At 45.6% G+C, this 24,553-nt stretch overlaps 1 protein-coding gene across 1 annotated transcript; it reads right to left on the bottom strand.

Moving 5' to 3' along the window:
- Positions 1-1,336: 1,336 nt before the first annotated feature.
- LOC144717932 (stathmin-2-like) lies at positions 1,337-24,553 on the bottom strand. Its single transcript, XM_078593743.1, has 6 exons — positions 24,315-24,553; positions 21,084-21,125; positions 7,108-7,203; positions 3,683-3,855; positions 2,668-2,859; positions 1,337-1,802 (listed from the first exon to the last, which is right to left on the bottom strand). Exons 1-6 carry the CDS (start codon positions 24,331-24,333, stop codon positions 1,743-1,745), a joined length of 582 nt encoding a protein of 193 aa, XP_078449869.1. The 5' UTR covers positions 24,334-24,553; the 3' UTR covers positions 1,337-1,742.

The raw sequence follows: 24,553 nt of genomic DNA, 5'->3' as shown, positions 1-24,553 counted from the left end.
AGGACCCCTGCAACTCATGTGGTCAGCTTCTCCCCGCCTGCCATTGCTTCATTACCACACAAAACACGAATATTGCTGTGGTAATCCTTGACAAGTGGTTCGTAATCGTGTGCCTAAGCTTTCAAAAGCCAACGTTTGTGTAATAAATAGTGTGTATGCATAACCCACTTACATACATACGCACACCCACGTACACACATATTACACTGGGGCTCAGACCTCCTGAACCTGAAGTTAATGTTCAGGTCTAGGTATGCCATCCAGTTCACTTGCCAGTGACACGCCTCCAGCGCCGTTTAAACCGTGGCACGACACTGCCGGTCGCCGCACGTGTGTTCTCTAGCTGTTACAATGACGACGCTAATGATTATTATGTTCGCATGGGCGGCACCACCGTTTCTGTAGGCGAGAAGCTTTAACGGGACTCAGCAATTGGTGGGGGCAATGAAGGATCAAGTGGGGGGAAGGGGAGGTTGGAGCCAGAGGGTGGCTTTGTAACAAAGCGATAAAATCGTACGCCCGACAAAATCACCGATCAGAGATTTGGTCATTGTGGATCGTTAACCGAGATCAATTGTGTCGAATCCGTTCGGTCCATCCGTAACAACAAAACAAACGTCAAAAATACCGGGGGCTCATCGCAATTTGCGGATTCATCGCTGCGTCGATTGATGGACGAAATCGATCGAGTCATGATGATTGGCAAACATCACCGGCAAGATCGGTGGTGCCGTCCCAGAACCCTTTCATTGTTACCGCAGCGCAGCGGCAACGTTGGGAACCACAACGGCGATCAGAATTGTCCGCGTGGAGGCGCTGTAGCCGAAGGGAAAAGGAAGATGTGGGGAGTGGAGTGGGGTGGGGGGGTTGCATCCCTGTCTTGGATGACAATCCTCGTCCTTTATTAACCCAGCCCCCTCTCACGGTGCGTTACAAATGAACCCAAGATAGATTTCATTTTAGCATTGAAACGCACGTTCGATAATGAATTAATTTCTGTTAATTGGCTTCTACCCCATCGACAGGGATATTATTTTGGAGATTGAGATGAAGTCTGTTTGATTCCCTCCCTAGTTTGCTACATCGGGGGGGGGTGGGGGGCAGGCAATGCCCCCCTGCATCCACCCCTCCGCCCCCACTCCCCCCACCGTGGCGCCGCCTATGCACGTTCGATATTGGAAGTGAGCACTAAGAAAATGAACACACGTTCACCACACAGCAACCAAATGCTACGGGGTTGCTTAAATGACACGTACCTATATATCAACTGAGTTTATATACAAAAAAACATTAAAATATTGATGACAAGCTGTTACGTACTTTAACTGTAATTCAATTTTTTTTACTTTTTATAATTACTTTCTGTATGCTTCTAAAATAACTTTTGGTTAGCTGTTTCACTTCCACTTTCAAAAGAAAAGATAACTGCGTAACGTTGGCTCTGGTTTGCGGGGCAGTCAGAGGGGGGTGGTGGTTGGCAGTGGCGTTATACGCTGGATGAAGTGCTACCCAGTGGGGAGGCCGTAGCTTGTTGGGGGGGGGGTGTGAGTGGGGCTTGGGAAGGGCAGCAGGGCAGCGCTCACAGGGAAGGGGCAGTGGGGGGAGATGGAGTGGGTGACCTCAGCATCCCCTGCCCTCTTTGGGGGGCGGGGGGCTGAGCAGCAGGGTAAGGTTGTAGGGCTTGCAGCAGGACAGAGGCTGGGCAGCTGGACTTGGCCATTGCCCTGGCTCAACTTCCCCTCTCACCCGGACAGCTCTTCCTTCAGCTCCTTGTTCCTACGCACCTCCATGGCATGCCTCTCCTGCGCAATAGAAGCACACACACACGCGCGCGCATGAAGCGAATTCATACACACATTCAACAATGCCCATGAACACAAATACGGCGACACGTGCGTGAATGCATAAACAAGTTCACACGCTTATGCGCACACAAGTGCGTGCACTTCCCTGTTAAGTCCTCCGTGGTGCACAAGGGAGTGGTGTGACCAACACCACACTGTGACCACCTTTCGTTTCCCCATTGCTGATGTTAACACACCGCACCATGTGGAGGACTCATTTAAGGTTGAGCTGACCCCTAAAACGAAACCATGTTTTATTATACCAGGTAAGGCCCGCTGAACTATATAGCTCTTTTTCAGAAGCAACCTGGCCACAAATGATAGCTAAACAAAGTGGCTTATCACGTGGAAATGTATAGCAGCTAAATACTCCAAACGGACGTTGATTCTAAATGTGGAGGAAAAAACCGGGGAACCCGGCGAAAAATCCACGCGACCACGGGCAGAGAGAGACACGCAAACTCCAAATATACAGCAGGCATCAGGGTTGGGATCGAACCCATGACCTCCTGTATCCCAGGCAAGGTAGCTAAAATCTCTACAAAGGCAGAGTTTGACTTCTATATTTGGGGGGGGGGGGGGCGGCAGGGTTAGCTTTGTCCTTCACATTAGGCATCGGGGGTGCATGCAATTAATTTCTATTAAATATTAATTGTAAACTACTGAAAATAAATTTATAAAGGTGCCCAGTTTGGGCGGGGGCGTTGCCCTTCTGTGCCCCAAACTTCACCCATTCATCTCAAACCTCGGAGACCCAGGACCGGTTGAGACATCACCACGCTCGGCACGACCAGGGGGGGGGGGGGGGTGGGGGGAGGCCCACCTTCTCGCGCAGACGCTCCATGAGAGCGGCCAGCAGGGCCTCGCGGTTCTCCTTGTTCATCTCCATCTTCTGCAGCAGCTTCTCCTCGGCCACGCGGCTGAAGTTGTTGTTCTCTTCGAGCACCTTCTGCATGACCTCCCGCTCGTGCTCGCGCTTCTCGGCCAGCTGCCGCAGCACCAGCGCCTCCTGGGACTGAGAGGGGGCGGAGGTCAGGAGACGTGTGGGGGGGGGGCAAGGGCCAGAGGTCATGGTCCCGAGTGCACGGTATGTCCGACGTTTCGTTCCAGGCGCTGGAAGTAACGAAGCACGTGGACCGTTACCTTTTGCCCCTCTTAACCGCACCGTTACCTCCATCCTCTCCTAACCGCACCGTTACTTTTTGCCCCTCTTAACTGCACCGTTACCTCCATCCTCTCCTAACCGCACCGTTACCTTTTGCCCCTCTTAACCGCACCGTTACCTCCATCCTCTCCTAACCGTACCGTTACCTTTTGCCCCTCTTAACCGCACCGTTACCTCCATCCTCTCCTAACCGCACCGTTACCTTTTGCCCCTCTTAACCGCACCGTTACCTCCATCCTCTCCTAACCGCACCGTTACCTTTTGCCCCTCTTAACCGCACCGTTACCTCCATCCTCTCCTAACCGCACCGTTACCTTTTGCCCCTCTTAACTGCACCGTTACCTCCATCCTCTCCTAACCGCACCGTTACCTTAAGCCCCTCTTAACCGCACCATTACCTCCATCCTCTCCTAACCGCACCGTTACCTTTTGCCCCTCTTAACTGCACCGTTACCTCCATCCTCTCCTAACCGCACCGTTACCTTAAGCCCCTCTTAACCGCACCGTTACCTCCATCCTCTCCTAACCGCACCGTTACCTTTTGCCCCTCTTAACCGCACCGTTACCTTTTGCCCCTCTTAACCGCACCGTTACCTCCCTCCTCTCCTAACCGCACCATTACCTTTTGCCCCTCTTAACCGCACCGTTACCTCCGTCCTCTCCTCTCCGTTACCTTTCGCCTCTCCTCGGCTGCCTCCAGCTTCTTTTGGATCTCCCCCAGGGAGAGGTCGCGGCGCTTGGAGCCAGTCGGGGAGCGGTCCGGGGAGAGGTCGGACGAAGGCGGCTTGAGGATCACCTCGAAGGCCTGGCCGGAGGCTCGCTTGTTCAGCTCCTTCACCTCCATGTCTGCGGCGCGGCACCGTGGCCACGGGCGCAGTACAGGGTACGCGACGTAGCACGACACGCACGCATGAACCACATGCACTGGGTGAAGCCATAAGGTGAGCAGGGATGACCTACAAAATGGGACCTTAAAGGGTAGAACCTATTCTTATTTTTTCATACTTTGATACTGGCAAACGTCGTGATTTATTATTTTATTTCTATTATTACTTCTATTAATTTTATTCAAATTTTTTACCTACGTGACTTTACCGAAAACGCCTAAGAGTATGAATCCTTGCAGTCACGAAAGCTTCAAATCTAAAACAAGGTCCCATTGAGTAGCTGCCCACCCCGAGCTATAACTGCTCTGATAGTGGCATTGCCTTTGTGCTGTTCGCCTTTTGGCGTTCTCTGGTCTGACACTGGTGAGGCCAGGCCCTGAAGAAGGCTGTCTCTGGTGTAGATCAATTAGTTTCAAAGACAAGGGGCCATCCCTAAATGGCGTCACATCAAAATGCGCAACTTTAAATAAATTTAGACACGTTCTAACTGAATTAAATAGACTTTTTAATAAATGTTTTCTCCTACAACATCAGAGTGAAGCGCCACATTAAATACGCACTACAATGACAATAGTTTAAAGCGATTTGAAGCATGTTTTATTTTTTTTTGGGGGGGGGGGGGGCAGAGCTTTATGACGTCATATTTTAGGGGGGGTCTGACTTTTTGTGACGCCGTGTGACGAAGGGGGGGGGGGGTCAAAAATCGTCAAAAATCGCGTGACGTCATTTATGGACGGCCCCCAATGCCTCAAATATTATCAGAGCATTTTTGTTTGCATGCTCAACACAAGTAATGTGCGTGGTTAATGCGGACTTGATTTCTTGCAAAATCTTTCCATTTGGTGTTCGAACATCTTAACACCTCCTGTTTTATTACCGGAAACGGTAAACCCTACTCTTATTTTCTCACATCATGTCCCGTGTTACTGCTTCGGCCTTCAAACAAAAATTAATTGCGATTCCGTCACAGCAGGTGGCAGTGTCGCGTTGGCTCACAGCATCACCTTGACCGCGACGGCGCCGTGAAGGAAGCCAAAGAAGAGGTCACACGGGAACGGGCCCCATTTCGTGATCTCAAAACGTTGAAAACGTTCCCGTGGCCACATTCACGACTGGCAGAGGAGGCTGTCGTTTACTGTCAACATTGCGATACTTTAAACAAACAAAATAATGCACACGTCCCCCACAATCAATGATCAGCCATGGCTTACATTCCTTTAGGCCTCGGCAAGGAAAGATAATTTACCCTTTTTACCGGGTAAAATGGTAAAGGTAAAGGGTAGGGTAAAGGTAGCGCGAAGTATTACCCAGTAAATACCTTGTGTTTACCGCTCGCTAAAAGCTCCGTGGCGCAGTTCGTGACCTCATTTAAAATTGGAATCATCAAGAGTATTCGAAATGAATAAAGCGCTCTACCTAGCATTTACCTGTTATAAACCTTTTTCATGTGTAGTGCCCCAGTAATTACCCTGTAATCGGGTAATTTGTATGGGGTAAGGGTAAAATGTAGGGTAAAGGTAGACTCGTTGCTTTTGATCTTATACCTTTTACCTTACCTTGCTAAAGGGTAAAAGGTGAGGGTAGAGTGATTGTTTTGTGGTAAGGTAAAAGTTGGGTTAAAAGTAGGCTTGTTGTTTTTACCTTTTACCTTACCTTGCCGAGGTCTACATCCCTGACGGTGTGGCTAGGAGAGTTGCCATGTCTTGCATACCTGTCAACCCACACGGTTTACCCAGTATTCTTCAGAGGTGTGGACTCGAGTCATGTGACTTGGACTCGAGTCAGACTCGAGTCATGAATTTGATGACTTGCGACTCGACTTGGACTTGCATAACAATGACTTTGTCCCACCTATGAGATGTGGACTCGAGTCATGTGACTTGGACTCGAGTCAGACTCGAGTCATGAATTTGATGACTTGCGACTCGACTTGGACTTGCATAACAATGACTTTGTCCCACCTATGAGATGTGGACTCGAGTCATGTGACTTGGACTCGAGTCAGACTCGAGTCATGAATTTGATGACTTGCGACTCGACTTGGACTTGCATAACAATGACTTTGTCCCACCTCTGAGATGTGGACTCGAGTCATGTGACTTGGACTCGAGTCAGACTCGAGTCATGAATTTGATGACTTGCGACTCGACTTGGACTTGCATAACAATGACTTTGTCCCACCTCTGGTATTCTTACACAGGGAAATTGAGTTTTCGGGTCCATATTGCGTACAGCCATTTCAACACGGGCAAAACATGTGTCTGCGTTTCTCCCTTGTGATGGGACTTTGTAGGATGAACGTTGAGATTTATAAGGGCACGGGGTGATCAATACGGTCTGAATTGGGTCTGTAATAAGGTAGGGCACTGATAAGGGGGTTGACAGGTACGAGTTTATCCACTGCTGGATGAAAGCCTCCCCACGTCGTCACCATCACTCACGCTCCGGTGTTGCGACCATCCATCTCACCCCTCCCCCATCAACTAATCTCATCGCTCCATCTCTAGGGTGGTCAACCCCTGGCTGGACGCGTTCTCTCCTTCAGCTGCCATTCAATCGCCAGTCGGTGTCCGTCCACCACCGTCCTCTCTTGTGATGCGTCCTACCCAAGCCTGCTTACTTTTTCTTAACTGTCTATATGGTGTCTTTGACATGTGTATGTTTTACGATGTGAAAGTTTTGCGAGTAAAAAAATATATGTATTCTTGTGTTGTAAAAGTCATGATTTTGTTTCTGAATCCCTCTTACAAAAATGCGACTTGCTGTCTTGTACTTATTTAAACACAAATCCATTTTAAAAAAGCAGAGACTTAGTTCCAATACCAGAGGTGTTAACGATTCACCTCCATGGCTCTACAACAACATTCCATCTAACTCCTGCTCATGAGCCGATCTCTGTTCCATCTCCAAGGTGGCCGTCGTCCTCTTGGGTACTTTCCGTCTCTCGGCTTCCATTCCACTGTTAGCCTTGGTCATCAGCCCACTTCCCTTCTATTCCTGCCCAAACCCACTTTTAACAGTCGTTGTGATATCTTCATCTGTTCCTCTACGCGTCTCTAAGTTGAACATCAATCGTGCACGTCTCCTCGCTTCTTTATGCAATTATTATTTTATTTCGCGTAAAAAGGTGCATCACACGAGGTGTGTGCAGTGTGCAAATTGCATCTCGCAAGACGCGGTGTGTGAGACACGGTGTGCGAGTGACACCCACCTGCGTATTGGTAGATGGAGTTCTTGTGCGGCTCCGAGTAGAAGCACGAGCACAGGAGAGACAGCATGGAGAGCTCCTTCATCTTCTCCTTGTACGCTGAGGGCAGCACGGACGGTGAGTGCCGGGGGACACGTGAGATGGTTCAAGTTCAAATACAATTAATTGAGTCAATTTACTGCGTTTCCAAACTCACTTTTTACATCAGTGCCAGTTATTCCGACGAAAGCTATTGGTAATATTGATCGGGGGATGAAAATGCACACGTCCTTACAAATAAATCGTATACTGGCCATACTCATACGTTGTTTATCATTTACCAAATAAATGCCTTTCTCACACGGTAATGAAGTTTTTAGTCGATGAAAGCTACACGTGACAGATTTAAAACGAGTAAAGTTATAATCAGGACGCGACTATGAAAGAAAAGCACTGACAGCAGCACACAACGCAAATAGTTGCCAGTAAAGTGATTTAAAAAATGCATTAAAAAGGTCCTAAATATACCGTGTTCGAATTTTTAAGTGGTGGAAAAATTATGTGTGCGCTTTACTATGAATCTGGAAACCTGAGTCTGATTCCCAGCCACAGCTTCGATCAATAACAAGTAACATATCTATGGGACCCTGTTTTTTCAGTATCAAAATGATGCATTTTTTTATGGGCTTTGCCTTTCCCAGTGAATGCAGACTCGATGCCTTGTAACAGCTCTCTATTTGCTGTTTGAACATCTTAACGCCTAAATTGTTGCCGGAAAGGGTAAAACAAGCATTTTTTTCTTGACAAGTGATATCTTAACTAATTAAATCTGCGTCCCCCCCCCCTCCACCTTCACCAACCAACTCTGACCAGTGTGTCCAGTGAAGAAACACGTGACTTTACCGAAAGACCCAACGGAGATGAAGATTATTACGTAAGTTATTTCCCCTGCGTGGTTGGCAGGAGAGAGGGCCAATGCAGCAAAATCAATTGTCGTACTGTAAGATTGCACTTCTATTCTCCCGCATGTATGCTCCCCGCCTTCACCAAACGGTCAAATAACCTCCACGACCCACACGACCCTCATCCAGCAGTGGATTGACAAAAGGGCTGGACATGTTCGAACACGGACCCCAAAGCACCTCACCACCATCATTAACAATTCGAGTACTAGAATTGTAAATGTTGTGGGTTTGCTCTCCAACATGCCGGTGTGCTGAACTAGTAAGGAATTTGCATGTTTTGTTTACGTGACAACCCTTACTAATTGGCTGTGTCGAGTGGTGGTGGGTTTAACGATACATTTATATTTACGCGATCTACCCAAAAAAAATCTGAACTATTGGTCTTGAAAGCCTGCCTGTTAAACTCACTATCATTAACACTGCCATATAAAAACAATAAATGGCCCTAAGCCAAGGATACTGGCGTCTACGTTCTGCAGCCACTTAAGTTAACTTCAATTATGTATGCAGCGGGGTGAGGATATCTGTGCATCGGGTTGCACCGTCGCCCATCAGGAAAATCTGCCAGCGTCATTGCTCACGTGCCAAATATTGCCCTTCAAAAGTTCGGCTCAAACAAATGCCCCCCAAGAGCAGCAGGAAATCATCAGGCTCCCCCAAACACATTCCTACGGAGGGAGCTGGTAGGAACGGTGGGTTGCTCGGTCAATGGCCAGGGTCAACGGCGGCGTGGTGTATTCCGAAAATATGGCCGACTGTGAGGGCGGGCACAAGCCGGCGTGAGTAGGTTAAACGTTGAGTTTTATAAGGGCACCACGGGGTGACCAGCCCCTCCCCACCCACCCCCACCCCTCCCACCCCCCACCCAGCCCCACCCTCCCTACCCAGCCCCTCCCTCCCCACCCAGCCCCTCCCTTCACGACGGACGGACGGACACAATAATCCCCTGTGGGCTGGTGTAACCAGGAGGTTCCAACCAGTAATACTAGAGGCACTGTAATGCGATGGTGGAACACCTCCACGCGTTGCGACTTAGTGGGAGGTCGCTCAGTCTCACTCATTCTTCTCTGGCAGATGCGGACTGATACCTCATGCACAAATGGACATTTCAAAAATCTCATGTGTGCGGCTGTGGTCACCCAGAAGAGACTATGGAACATATAACGAACGAGGCATCACAGCAATACACTCCGCGCTACTACTGACGCAGTTATCTGGCTCAACCACAATGTCAAATTATAGTTGTTGTTCTACGTCATCAGCCATACAAAGGAAAATAAGATATATATTTTTTTATCTAATGCCCTCATAGTCGAGAACACCCTGCCGACAACATGGCCCTGTTCAGGTTACGGATGAGTTGGTGGGATAATGTGGCCAGTTGGACGGGACTCCCTACGAGAGATGCTGAAGATCACCAAAGATGGAAAACATCCGTCATGGGCATCAACCTTAAAGGATGACACAAGATGTATATGACTGGCTGCTCCTCTCTTAAAAAAAAACGTCCCCATTATTTCTGCATATAGTCTTGAGATGCTATTGTATTTAGATGCGATCTAAATCTCCACATCGTAGTGTATTGAAGATAAGGCCTACATTGATATGAGCGGTCACAATTATTGTTTTCATGCTCAGTGATTGTTACTGGATTCCTATCTACAGTAGAATTGCTTTGGTAGAACAACTTTTGCTATAGCCTTGGCTATTATACTTTGTGTAGAAACCCAGTCCCAATAGCTAAAGCCACATAAATCTAGATTTGTTTGAGTAACATTGTTTTCTAAATGGAATTGCCTCGTTTAAACAGGCACACATGGAATTGTTTACAACGCATTGTGCAATGTTATGTGATTAAATAGAATCCATCACGTGCAGATTATTTTCATTTAAATATTGTTCCCCGACTTGCAAAGGGCCCTGGAAAGGTCGCTGTATGAATCCGAAATAGAAGAAAAGGGATTTAAATTACAAAATAAACATACTTACCCAATTGGCTACTCGGATAACAGTTGGAAAGCACATATACAGCACATGTGTATTCATCATATCGATCATGAGCAATTTTTTTTCCGTAAAAAAACGGCACTTATTCAAACGAAATAGCCAATTGGAAAGCGAACGTGTTTCTCCTGTCTCACTGCTTGAGAGAAGCTCAAATCTCCACGCCCATCCCAGCAAGGTCATGGTCAAGATCGAGATGCCATCATAGACAACTCTGTTGATGCCACCACATCGCTTCCTTCCTTCTGCTGGACAGAGAGCCTTCCACCGCATCGTCGCTGCAAAACCGAAACCCAACCTCCATCGCGCCCCCACTCCCTCCCCCCTGCTGTGGACGGATCAGCATGCGCACAATCACTTTGACGTGCCCGCCAGCCGTGGCAGCGATGGGCATGAGCAACCCAAGCAAAAGCTTTGAACTCCCAGGTAGCTCAAGAAAATCCACTGATTCTAGACAAAAGGGGTGCATGAAATGTCATCTCAAATGCAGATCCTAATAACAACGCAAATATATTAATATCCGGCTTGTCCGCATTTATATTCCCCTCACCTCACTGCATCTCTCTGTTTTTTTCGTCTAAATTTCTCTTGGCTAACTACATCTCTATATCTTGTTTGAATTTCTACCACCTCGCTAGGATTGTATGCATTGAAATGGGGAGGGGGGGGGGGCTCAGAGGGCAACCCTGGGACCCCCCCCCCTTTCACCCCAGAGTCAATGTCGACATTGGCTGGAGGGAGGCGTCAAAGGATGATGATGATGATGGAGAAGCGCACGTCAGGGGGACAAGGCCTGGCAACGCCAGGGCTGCCTGCACGTGGAGCAGAACCAGGGGCAGTGAAGCCACGGGAGATGTCAAGCGTGGGAGGGAAGGGGGTCGGGTGGGGGGGATTGTGAAGGGCATGTGGCAGATCCGGCGGGATTCCTCGCACTATCATCCGCGGCACCGTTGCCTGCCGCGGCCAGATACACGCTGTGGCTTTGACTCAAGTCTTTATCGCGAGGTGGACACACTGGGCGCCCACACAGTGGTGGTGTGTGGATTTTGTTGGTTTGTTCTCCGCTCTTTGTTGAAACTAAATGGCTGTTTATACGATAACGCTGCTGCTGCCCGTGGCGTTTTGAAACTGCGTTTATGATACCGTTTTTTGGTTCAAGTGGGTAATTCACATTTTATATGTCGATGTTGAATAATGCGTACAAATGGTAAATTGATGATACGCGGGTTTTTTAAAACAATAATTAAATATATTCAATAACGTCTCACTGTGCACTAGTTTTAGGTGGCTCCTAGTTTTAGATGTATGTTCCATTTCCAACATCAGAAGGAAATCCCCACGTAAAAGGAGATAACGATCAAAATTTTACTGACAATTATTCAAAAACCCATTTTCTATACCGCCACATCCTGGACCACCTCGCATCACAAATCTGCGTGATCCACCAATGATCCACCAACCCCTCCTACCTTGAAAGTGCTGGATCAAAGAAAGATGTGCACCACGACACTCAGAAAATATGTTTAAAGATTGTGCAAATGTAAATATCTTCAATTTGTTTAAGGCTTACATTTTGTGGAGTTCCGACCTGTGCTGGATGCGCAAAGGAACAGGTGTGACGATCTTAATGGCTTTTTGTTATTACTCCGTAATTAATGCATTTAATTTTCACCGCCTGAAAGTCTTATAGTGGCCATGGGTGCCAATAATGTGCCAATAATTCACATTACGATGACGCTGATGGCCTTGATGATTTCCATCAAGTCCGCACCTCTCTACGCAAATGCCCCCCAATGAGTTGTGGCTGCCGTCTGATGGAGCAGATTTACTGAAGCCAGTGTCTGACGGCGATGGAGGAAAAGTGCTCCACGGGATAGCGAGGCGTCTGCCCGTTTCTTCACGCCCGTGCCGTCACGTGGGCCCCTTTCACCTCACGCGGGTCCCTGCCCTCAGCTCGTTTGTCATGCCTCGCCGTGGAAACATAAATGGATTATTGGATCCAGGGTTAGGATTCTGACCCCCTCCCCCCCCTCCCACCACCACCACCACTCAGCTCAGATGGTTTTCCCGGTATCACATGACTATCCGGCCACTGGATTCCATTTAAACCGCAGGGGAATACGCCATCGCATTAAAAATGCATATGCTCGTGAGAAGACCTCTGCATCAGCCAACTCTGCCTTGTACTTTGGAATCTAGAGTTTTTATTGTTCATTATTTTAAGGAAGCCAACATTCAATCATCTAATCTTGATTTGAATCTTTCGTGACTGCAGGAATCCATAGTATTTTGCTCTTTCGGTAAAGTCACGTAGGTATAAAATAAAATAAATCACGACGTTTCGGGCGCAGCACAAGCGTCCGTCATCAGGTGGGAGAGCATGTTTTGCTGCTGATGCATTACCGAAAGAACCAAAGAGTATGGATTCCATCATCTGTACATAGCACCGTGTAATGTGGTTGTGATCAGGGTGGACTACATTCTGTGTATTATCTTCCACGCCAAAATGAGATCACATCTATGATCCTCAGAATCTATTTGAAGATCAGTTTCGCTGTTTTGAAGATCTTTACAATGGCCTTGTTCTAGCCTAAATCTCTCTGGCTAATCTCTACTACCCTATTCATACACTGTACTCTGCTCGAGTAACCAATGTCTCCTGGTGAAACGCAGAGTGGACCTCAAACCTGTGGGAGGTAACGTCTTCTGCTCTGGTGCCATTTCTGATCTGGATTCCCTCCTCTTACTCGTCCACTCTCTCCCTCTTTAAATTCACACCTAATCCATTATTTTTTGCCTCTCCATTAACAATAATATCCTCCCCGGTTCGCCCACCTCCATAATCGCCACCTCCTCGCCTATCTCCCGATCATCACCCCTTCGCCTATCTTGCAATTAGAAATGTATCTTGACCAACATTTTCAGTTTCACATTTCGTGTGCCTGGGAACGTCAAATCTGTTATTTTAGAACTTACGTAACACACACTGAGGCTCGTGAGCCAAGGGCACCGTTCAAAACAAAAGCAAGCGAGTAAATAGATTGCGCCCCTCACTTTGGACAGCATTTAGACACACGATTGCAATTAGACACTTTGTATTCTGCAAATTGTATTGAATTTCATTGTATTGTTGACTTTTGAGGCCACGAAGCAAGGTGCCTCTCATCAGCATGCGTAGGCCTAAAAAAATAACGATGTCTCGTCCACACAGTTTGATGTCTGGTGTGGTTTTGGTGACAGTTTCGTTGACATGCGGTGTTCATTCAGCCCCTGACACAATTCAGAGCAATCACATTGCAGAGCTGATCTGATCTGATATGAGGCCACCCAGAGACAAAATGGCCTTGACGCATCGACTGATAATACAGGACTGTATATAGAGTAATACTATTGTACATTGCCTCAAACTTGCGGTAATGATCATACAAATGTTAGTAAGGCCAATCAGAGGCTGTCACATACAAAATACCTGCTGAAAAGGTACAGTTGTAATACTATTTATAAAGGTTTGTTTACAGTTGTGTTAAACAGGATTTTATTTTTATATCTACAATGCGGTAATTCACATTTTCTTGAGATGCAGCTATTTTGAGATTCTATGCAAACCCAAATTGTAATTCCCAGCCATCATATATCCTAGCGCATCTCTGCGAGACAGATGCTGTATACTGGATATTATTTGTAGAAATTACATGTTGGCAGTCACCATACTTAAGTTCAAAGCTTGCTATATTTAAGGTAAATCTTGCTGTGATGATGATGATGAGAGGCTGGAATATGGCTTCCCCTGCTTTGACATTTCAGTGCCAAGATGGCTGCGCGTGTCTCCCACACCAAGGCCACCAGTCCATGGTAACTGTAACGCCGCTCACCTCAGGGAATGCGTTTCCGCAGATTTCCTACCCCAATTAGCGATCGCCGGCAAGTGTGGATGGCCCGCTGTTTTGTATACAACCTTGTTTTAACGAACAACGCCGTAGCCGAGGACAGAAGCGGTAGCCCTCAGAGACTGTGTTTGGATCGCTGCAGTGTATCATCGGATCCTGTCACAAATGCATTTATCACAGGGGCTTCAACAGGCTCATTTGAAACCAAGGTGCTCGTATTCGTGCGAACCTCCCTTCCTCGCCGATGATAGCGGACATGCGCTCTACGAGGAACGATAAAGCAATTCACCTACACACAAAACTCGGCATGCATCGGAAGAGGTATTAACAGCAGAAAATATCTTAATGCTGCAGTGATGAAGATATCTTTAATCAATGACATTACGCATACCAAGACGAGATTACGCGAGGGATGAGAGGTGTGCATGGGCGTTTAAGTAAAATCTGAAATGTGCGATATTAATACATCAAGATAATGGCAACCTTGGCCTGGCAGATATTTGGATTTATTGACAATAAGGGGCCCATGCGACACGTTGCACAAAATGGGGTCAGGTGGAGGCAGGGTGTGAGGAAATCGTTTTGTTTTTACTTTTCATTTCAGAGATTTGCAGGGTTGTTTATTTTTTTTTTACGAAAAACGCTCCTTCAGCTGACAAACAAATGAATCCAATATCGTCTCCGCACACATGGACAGGAGGCTTGGGGCCAGCAGAAGCCACAGTTATGAGTAGCCACACATCACGACAGCTGCTTTTAGTGAGAGGGGGGCTGGAGGTGGTCCAATATGTACGTTGAACTTCTTTTGCGCCATACGTAGCCAACCGTTCGAATCGGAGGTGCGGGGAGGGGGACAAGAAACTAAACACAAAACGCGGTACTAAAGAAATGCGTTTTCAATATGGATTCAATATATATCCTCTGCTGCAGTTTCATACCGTACCTTAAGTCCACAATGGGGCATCAATTAACGTAGCCTTATGACGAGGAACTTTACGACTTTTATTGGCAGAAATATGCTTTCATGTGGGGGTTTCCTAGCCTCTTTTTCTGCATTTCCAAAGGTTTAGGAACCCCTTGTAGCACGGTTTGACTGTTCCTTGTTTTGTTTACTAGAATGCAGTAGAAATGGCCGGATTTTCACGTAAATTTTCCGTCAAAAGCCAGCAAAGCACCATCTGTGTCGTCACCATCACTTACAGACACGAGGGCATATTCTTTACATCAACCGTTGACCCAAACAATAAGATCACACCACGTGCATTAACGTAACGAGGCTGCATTTAGGCGATCGCACCATCGTGGTGCCGCTAATTTGATTGAGACCATGTTTCGTCTCGCTCCTTAGTGCATTGCACACGAGGCTTGCATGCTGATTTTTCCAGTGAATGCATCCCGGGTGAATTGAGGGCCCTGAATTCCATTAAGAGCAAATCAGTGGGTGAGCTCTGCCTGTCGATAGACATTTGTTTGATGTGGGGTGGGGTTGGGTGGAGAGATGGCGGAGAGAAGCTTAGGTGGCAAGAGAGTGGAGAAGTTTCTGTAACTGGGCAGGGTGCTTATGCTCAGCTCTGGTTTGGCAGCGGAGGTCTAACTCCGAATCAGTCGAGCGATATTATCTTTTAATCGGCTGCGTAAGGCCGTGTGGAAGCTACCTGGCCTCTGGGTTTTCTTGGCCACAGTTATGCACTCCCTTCTGTATCCTTACGACATGTGGAACCTTTAAAATGAACATCTGTTCGGGTTTGAAACATTCAGGCAGAGAATGGCCCACAGAAGTGAATATCACATAGCTACCTCTGAGATCCTTTAAGGTCAACTCTGGTCCACAAGGTGAGTGATGATTGATGCAAGAAAAGTAGATATGTTTTTTTACAGTTGAAATGTAGCTAAAATACAGTGCGAGAACCAAATTTTTCATGTGAATGTTTTTTGTACAGTTATTGGTGACTTCCGCTGAGGCCATCAGCTCGCTACAATCGAGAACCCCGTTTAATGGACTCTCAATGCCACGAATCTCAGCAGTGTGAGCTAAGTGCTGTGATCCCTGAGCCCCTGGCTACTCAACGTAAGGGTTTCTATTGGGTGCGTGGTCGGCCGCTTAAGCCTCTTGCCGTTTAGTGGAATTGTCGCACACCCTGGGTGGCTAAATTGTAAAACAAAACCTCTGGCAATAAGACCATAGATATCAACAGAATCGGCAGACGTGGCATAATTTTCACAATACATTAAACAAATCATGAGCAAGAAAACGTAATTGTGTCTATTAGTATGAAGTCATTTTTGTATGCATTACAAACACCATTTTATTAACTTTATACAAAGGCTGTTATTGTTGATGTCATGGCACATTTTTGCTCCATGTAGGTAAAGTGACCTTCCATGCAATGCTGTTGCAAAGCATTTATGAATTGTAGGTGTATAATGAATAACCCTTTAGATGCCTTTTTCATACTCAAGGTTGCAATTTAATTTTATATTTATTTAATGTGGTGCATTGCAGTGACTCGACAGCCTACAGCGTGTCACGTAAAATAATGACATTCAAGGTACGTTACATGAATTTAAAGCAATCACTCCCGTGCATGTAATTGGAAGTGTGTATCATTAACATAATAGTCGATTTTGTATGGATGTATGTTGAACTTCTTAGGCACCGTACTTAACCAACCGTGCTAATCGGAGCTGCGGAGATACATCGTTAGATCGCAAATACATAGGTCTGCTCTGTCTCAACGACCTCTATCTATTGTCGAGCATTGCTCAAGAGAAATAGGACGACTCACTACAACACTACCAGCACAATATTGGTTACTGAACCCCCGTGGGCAGCCATACAAGTGGGCATTTCAGAGAGACCCTGATTCTGCAAACGCTGCATTTCTCCACCTTGCCTCTCATTTCTGCTCTGTCCGCAATGTCCAGGCGCTGTGTACGGGGCTCACGGGCGGTTGGGGCTCAGGTGCCAAGTTACAAAGAGGGGTGGGGGGGGGATTAGAGAAAAGAGTGCCCAATTCATTCCTTGCACCAGGTCCCATACCAATCATGCTAGCCCACTGACTGTAAGGGCATGGTGCTATTTATGCAGCGGCTGGGCTGTGTGCGCTGGAGGTTGAGTATTGACGCCGGAGACGACAGTGCAGTCTCATGAAGGAGTGGCGTGTCAGCGCGCACGGCTAGCTGTGCTCATCAAGACAGCGGGCAGCATTGATATTTGCCAAGGGCAAAAGTCAGGCCAGGGTGTCACCGTGTGTAAGTCACCGGAGCTGTCTGCGTTTACCCGGTCAATGACCGGCATGCAAAGACGCTTCTTTTTCAGGAGAAGGATGGAAGCCGCAATTTCTTCCTTCCACCATTCCTCACAGCAAACATATCTCACAGCAGACAGATCTCACAGCAGACAGATCTCCCCGTTTCCATTGCTGACTGCCAGCAATTGTGAGAAGTCCTCAACTCTGTTCGTTATTTGACCTAATATTTTTGAAAATGTAAGTTTGATTCTGAATTTATATATTTTTATTTTTACAATTCACCGCAATGTAAAAAAAAGGATTGAATTCATCTGAATGCAGACAATTCATAGATTTTTAGGGGGGTGAATTGTTTTCAAGCATTTATTTTTACAGCCCTTTGTCAATCTACTGCTAGATGAAGGCCTTACTCATGAAGTTTCAGTTTTGGGGACTCAAATTATTATTATTAAAAGTGTCAATGGTGACTATTTGCCATTAATGTTGACTATTTTTTCCATTAATTGCCATGAATGTTGACTCTTTGCTCAGCCGTAGTCATCCTTACATTGTTCTTGGTAACCACTTGCTATTTCTCTGTAAAATTTCTATACTCGAGCATATTGGCACAAGACACAGGAAAGTCGAAACAAATGACGAAATGTGCAGTGGCCACCTACGGGCGATCTGCCCATGGCCCGTGATGATGATGATGACGATTTATTTACAGGCCGTTTTGAAACAAAACAAATGAATGCACACTCAAACTGCTTCCTTCTTCGTAATTGAAATTTCGGTTTGATTTCAAATGTAACATCAGTTGTCTTGTCTTGCAGAGGCGCTGTAATACGAAACGGGCCACTGCTAAACGAGAGTGACCATGCAGAATGTTAATTGGCAAGCTCCCCGCAGTTCCAGCAGATCACTCAAATTGACCGTTTCTTCCGCTACACAATCCAATATTAACCACATGTGGAGACTACGTCTGACCTTCATTAATGCCTGACTCCAGCGATCTGCAGAATTAAAAACATATTCATGGGAAACAAAACGAAAAAAATATATAGTGGGAATGACATTTCATTTCTCTCTTCAGAAATACATCCGAATTCAAAGACTTATTTTGTGTCTGCTCATTTTGCTATCGCAGGTTTGCAAAAAACAAAATCAGATAACGAGACTGATGTGCATAGCAGCAACGTGTTTTCTTAAACGTTTAAACCAGCGATGTAGTTGCCAAGTGTGCAGGCAGTGCAACTGCACTGGGAGCCACGGACCTGAGGTGCTCAGGTGCCTCATTACATCAACTGCACAAGGGTCCATGCTAGCAAGGCTTTGAATTAATATAGAAACTTTAAAAAACCAGAATGGAGATATGTGTCAAAAGCACAACATATATATCCCGAGGACAGCTATTGAAGGCAGACAGATTCAAAGTTGTGAAATGGATGAAAACAGATTAGAGTGGTTTTGAAAAACTGAATTTGATTATGAAAAGCAATATCCCAATGTGCCTAAAGACGAATTTTTTGAGTTTATATATATATAAAGAGCATTTTACTTGCCATCACAAATGGATAAGGAATATGGACACTGACAGAATGGAATTAAAGCAAGAGTACACAAAAGAGCTTTGGGAGATCAATGTTTGGAATTACACGGAGAGATGAACTTACGAATCAAGAAAAACATTTCCTATGAAGGCAGCCACATTGACCGTTCGGAAAACTAAATTGAGTTAGGCACATTATCGCAAGAAGGAAAGGTGGCTGACGGTCGAGACTGGTGATGGAATTGCAGCCGAAGCAGGGCACGTGCCAGAGAGTATAGGACCACCGAGGAATTGGAGTGATGAGATGACCTTGTGTGCAGCAGCGAGATAGATTGTGGCATTGGGGGATTGTGAGAGATTTGAACGTCATGGGGAGACCTTCATTCAGCAGTGGATAGGTAATAATCGTAATGAAATCAGGTTCTGACTGGTCTTATTAAATGCTTATCCAAGAATGATTGGGATAACATGCCGTTTTTACTGGTGTTGTCGATATTTAATTTCGTTTATTTATTTTAGTTTTGATTCATCTTCACATTAATTTGATAAACTGTCACCATTTAGGCCACTCTTTCATTCACAAATTCATTATCTCGGTCTCGTTTGTATTGCTACCTCGTAATTGTATGTCTCGTTGGTACAGCCCTGTTCGCCGCATTTACCTAAATTTAACAATATCATTTGCATATTTCTTCCCATGAATCATTCACCATTACTTCTCACATGCATGATGATTTAATGCATGTGTATTGTGAGCATATTGTGGGGGGGGGGGGGGGGATAGTGGTCAGGACACTGACTGTGCTATGAATCCAGTGACCCACATTTGATTCCTGGCCATGGCTAATATCAGCGGCAATTGCAAACTGAATCGGTCCTGGGCACTCTCCCCCCTGCCCCCCAAACCTGGAACTTCACGAAACCGTGTTGACCCCCGTGATGAAGTGTGATCAAACAACCACCTTGATCGACACAGCCAATGAAGACCATCGTCCATTACTATTTCAGTTAGTATTTCAGTAAATGGATGCCATTCTGATTTTGAATGCTCAGATCGTGGGCCTGGATTGTGAGCATTTACCACATTTCTTCTGCTTGTTCGGCATTACCTGATTACAGAATGCATTTATGAGCATTCATTGTGATTATAATGAGTTCATTGTTGAGACGCAACAAGGAGCTGGTAATCTTTGGATGCAGAACAGCTCTAAATGTGTTGATGTGTCCCATTTATGCAGCCAACCAGAGAGACCCAATACATTCTGTAGTGAGCATTAACGTCAAACCCTCACAGAATTCGATATTGTATGGGAAAACAATCTCTGTGAAAAACTGCAATGCACACACTAGATAAAACAATAAATATGCCAACCTTGATTGAAAGCCAGGCTGGCTTGTAGCACTAATGGCCCAGATTGGGGTATTGAGCCAATACCTTGGAGTTTGTCGGTTGCAGCCTCGAACAGATGACAAAGTGAAATATGGCCACAGTTGACCCCACCTCCTCCCAAGGTGAGCTTGCCCTCAATAGCAATGCCATTGATTGCCCCAACGACTGTTACTAAAGACCGTGCAAGCAAAAAAAAACGAACTGCTTAACACGCTTTGGTTTTATGGATCCATTCTACCGCGCTCAGATTCGTGAGCCCAGCCGTGGTGCGAGTGCTATGGAACTGTGAACTTGTGTAGATCACGTTGTGTCTGGAAAGGCAGAGGGCTTCTGCTCTTATTGATTTGGGGCTCACTAGCAATTCTACTAAAACTCCAAATACGGTGTGCAGTGTTTGAAAAAATATTTATATATAAAAAAAGGAAGAAATCATGTTGAAAGCAAAATATTAATTGATGTGATATAAAAACGATTTCAATACAAAAAACTATTTGGTGGTTACTGCATTGGCAGTGTTGCACACTCACAAAAACCAAACATTCAACACGTTTGTCAATAGTACTGCCTATGCGAAGCAGAAAGGCCATTGCTCAAAACGTCACCGATGATATATAGTTCCTTTCAAGGCAGTGTTACTGATGAAGATGCTGAGTCTTTTGTTATTATTTCAAAGTACAGTGGCATTTTGAGGCACATATGAGGTTTCCGATCGAAATGTCACGTGCCATGTTTAACAGAAACCCCTAAAACAAAATATACAGGGGAAAAAAGTGTTTAAAGCTAATTTTTAAGTGAATGTGACATTAATAGCACAATGCAATTGCGAGTGGCATTTTCAGACAAATATATGAGGTTTCCACTCCATGAAAAATGTATCCTGAGCATGGCAATTGAACCGCTTTGATTGCTAAATTGAAGCATCTGTAATCGCGCATGTGCCTTCGGTTACAACTGTTCCCCTTAGGGTCTCACCTGGTGCATGTCGGAGGTGGGCCCAGGCGTGGGTCACGTTTCCTGAGAGAGGAAGTGCAAGTGAGGGAGCCTTATTATTCAAACTCACAGACACCAATCACTGGATAAGTCAGTTGTCTCTTTGGAACAGAAACCTGGCTCTGATTTAATCACGGGAGTGGAGATATTATGAGGTACCTCCCCCTCTCCCATGTCTCTGTGGATTCGCTCAATTTGATGTCTGCAACAGATGTGGCCTGCCACGTCTACAGGCCAGAGTCGGTCGAGCCGTAAAGGGAAAATACAAGCAGACATGGTGCACTGCTGGTGGCAATGCTCCCGGCGAAAATGATTAGGCACGTAGCAATGCCTCGATTAATGAACTCTTACATCTATGATACATGAGCAGAATTGCAAAATTAAGAATCGCGTATTTACAATTGAGTACATGCAATGTATATGGTAATGTTATGTTTAAGCAAATAGGGTGAACAAGGCTGCATAAACGATACAAACAGAAACTAAAAACGATTAAAAAAACATTATTTGGTAAACATTTGACAAGAATCAGATATTTTAATGAATCGTGATATTTAATTATAACAATCACCGCAATGCTGCGTGGCAACTATGAGCTAGTAAATCATTACATTCCCACAATCTAAGCTGACCATGTGCGTGAATTGCAGACACACCACCTACTGTTAAACAAACTGAGCTATGCCCACTGCGTGACATCATATTGATACGCTACGAACAATGTGTGACAATGTGTGACCAGACAGCAGTAATGAGTTAGTTGAACCCTTCAGGACGAATCCCTTTGTTTTTATCCATGTCACACATCCTCTCAGCAATTCCAACCACACCCACGACGCATCCAGACAGGATGGTCTGCACCCAGACCAGGGGTGAACATTTTAAGGTTGTGAGAAAATAAATATTCCAGCCCTAATAATATCTCTAACGTTATGTTTTTTTTTTCTATAGGTCTGCCTGCTGTTGAACAGCAATGCCTGTATACGTGTAACATGGATGCCTAATTGTCGTCTGCCTCATAATGGCTGCTGATATTGCATCAGCTGATCAGGGATAGCTTTGGCAATAACAATGAGATGTGATGTTGCCAGTATCTGGTTTACAGCACAGACTGGGTAATCGCAAACAGCATCATATTGAGCTGTGTCCGAGAATGTTGTTTGAATGTAATCTTAATGTTTTTAACGTATATTTGCTTACATTTTACATTGTATAACGAGTCTAAGAATTGGCACGATTTGGGGGTTACGATTAGGTTCAAGATAATTTTACTGGCAATTTGGTTCGTTTAAAACCTCTAGTTTATGGCTTTCTGCGAACCAATTACATATATCATATATGACGTGAAATAATTGATTCGCAATTCTAGATTTGAAGCTTTCGTGACTGCATATAATTGATTCGCATATACACAATTTAATGCATGTAACTTGAAAATAAGATGTTCATGAAATATGAAATGCGTTGTTATCTTCTTTGTAAACAGTGTGGTTATCTGTGAAATATATATCAAATACATGCATATACCTGCTCATTTGTGCAGTCTTGGGAATACTAAATATGTATTACTATTATACTGTGCCGGATAGTGTGTCATTTTTAAAGATATTGATGATATTGCAGCACCTATTCTCCTGATGAATACTCTGCAATTTATTCTGCAGATAAACGAAAGAGGGCCAAGCTAGGGACCTTGCGAGAGACCCCGCCTTATCATGTCGGCCCCGGGTGTTGTTCTAGCGCATTCACAGCCATGCTCATTCACAAGCACGGATAACACGCTCGCAAATGCACAAGCTCACAGCTACACATGCTCACAATTCCAATGCCTAAATTAAGCACGTGCACTTAATTAGCAACACACTAATAAAAATACGTGAAACATTTTTCCCAACACATTACTGTATGACCCAAACAATAATATCGGAGCTACACATAGCTTTCATATATGATTTAAGATACCCGTATTTTGTATCGTCATTTGCATACCATTCAGACGTAGATATATATTACACTAAGCCACGCATAATAGAATATTGAAACCAATCTTTGGTGAGGAAGACATAATTTATGCGGCATGTGTCCCTCACAAACACAATTTATCTCAGTCTGGCAAATTCAAGCGCCTATAATTGTCAGACACCATCTGGCCTATAAATATAGCAACCGTGCTGCTGCTTCATTGTGATACAATAAAACCACCACGAATGAAACCTGTAGCGTCGAATGAGGCAATAGGGATTTCTGAGATAATTTCCCCCATACCCCGTGGCCTATGTAGCCAACAGGAAATGACCCCTGCGGCTGGCGAGGCTCAGATTATGTCGCTGGTCCTGGCACAACGAATCGCAGGACAAAAAAAAAATCTCGCGAGGGTGTGGCCGTGTTAGAGATTGCAGGATGATTTTGAGGACAGGTGGAATTTTTTGCTGCAAAATGCCACTCCCAGGCTTCATTGGACGGTGTTGTTAAAAACGTAAGGACTTCCAAATCGCTCTTAGTACACTGGACATGGTTACAATATTGCACAAATTAAAGAATGGACCTCGATGGGTTCTAACATATATTTGTCATTGCAAAACGGTTATCGAACCTTGATGGGTGTCTGCGATCACCACAACATCGTCAATCCATAACGTTTTCCTTTCCACATGCAAAACGAATGACTTCATATACATTAGCTATATCCCTCAGGAGAAAGCATCACATGATGGAGTAAAGCGGTGTGGCAAATATTTATTCCCATTTTTATCAGACATCGTTATTAAAACCACAAGACAATCTGTGGCGAATATATGGTCCGAGTCGCATTGTCGCTGTCTCAGTAATGCATTGCATTTACTCAAAATACGTGGCACAGGGGGGAAAAAACAACGCTCCTTGGACAGACACAGAAGCGTGCAAGCAAGCAGGCGGGAACGCAGGGCGGAAGGAATGCAACCATGCAGGGAAGATGATTGTCAAGCAGGCAGGCAGGGAGACAGGTAGAGAGACAGATGGGGAGGTAGGCGAGGAGAAATGTAGGCAGAGACGTGGACAGGAAAGAAAAAAGGAAGGCACGCAGAGAGGCAGGCATGCAACAAGGCAGGGATGGAGGTAGCCAGGCAGGCAGGCAGGCATGCAACAAGGCAGGGATGGAGGTAGGCAGGGAGGCAGGCATATAGGCAGGCAGGCTAGGAGGCAGCAGACTCTGCATATCTGGTCTCCGCTTACCCGTTGCAGTTTTGTTCATTTTGTCGGATGCTTGGGTGAGGCGGGAACTGGCAGGGAGAAGACGAGGTGGTAGCAGTGGTCACGGGCTGGAGGTGATTGACACAGCGTTCGCACTGCAGTCCCGCCCGAGGTGCGCAAGAGTGGAGCTGCAGCACGCCCGACCGACAGAGAGGAGGGAAAGAGAGAGAGATGAGTTGGGGGTGGAGTGGTGTGTGTGTTAGCGAGAGAGAGAGAGAGGG

This window comes from Lampetra planeri, chromosome 4, assembly GCF_965212315.1.
Source record: "Lampetra planeri chromosome 4, kcLamPlan1.2.h2, whole genome shotgun sequence".
NCBI classification, from domain to species: Eukaryota; Metazoa; Chordata; class Hyperoartia; order Petromyzontiformes; family Petromyzontidae; genus Lampetra; species Lampetra planeri.
The sequence above is the reverse complement of the archived record's forward strand: the minus strand, read 5'-3'. Positions and strand labels throughout refer to the sequence as shown.

Excerpts from the sequence above, each read along its gene's own strand:
- LOC144717932 (XM_078593743.1), bottom strand. Across the intron at positions 7,204-21,083 it reads CCACCTCCGACATGCACCAG|CGTACAAGGAGAAGATGAAG; the intron begins GTGAGACCCTAA and ends TGCTGCCCTCAG. Across the intron at positions 3,856-7,107 it reads CTCCATCTACCAATACGCAG|ACATGGAGGTGAAGGAGCTG; the intron begins GTGGGTGTCACT and ends GCCGCGCCGCAG.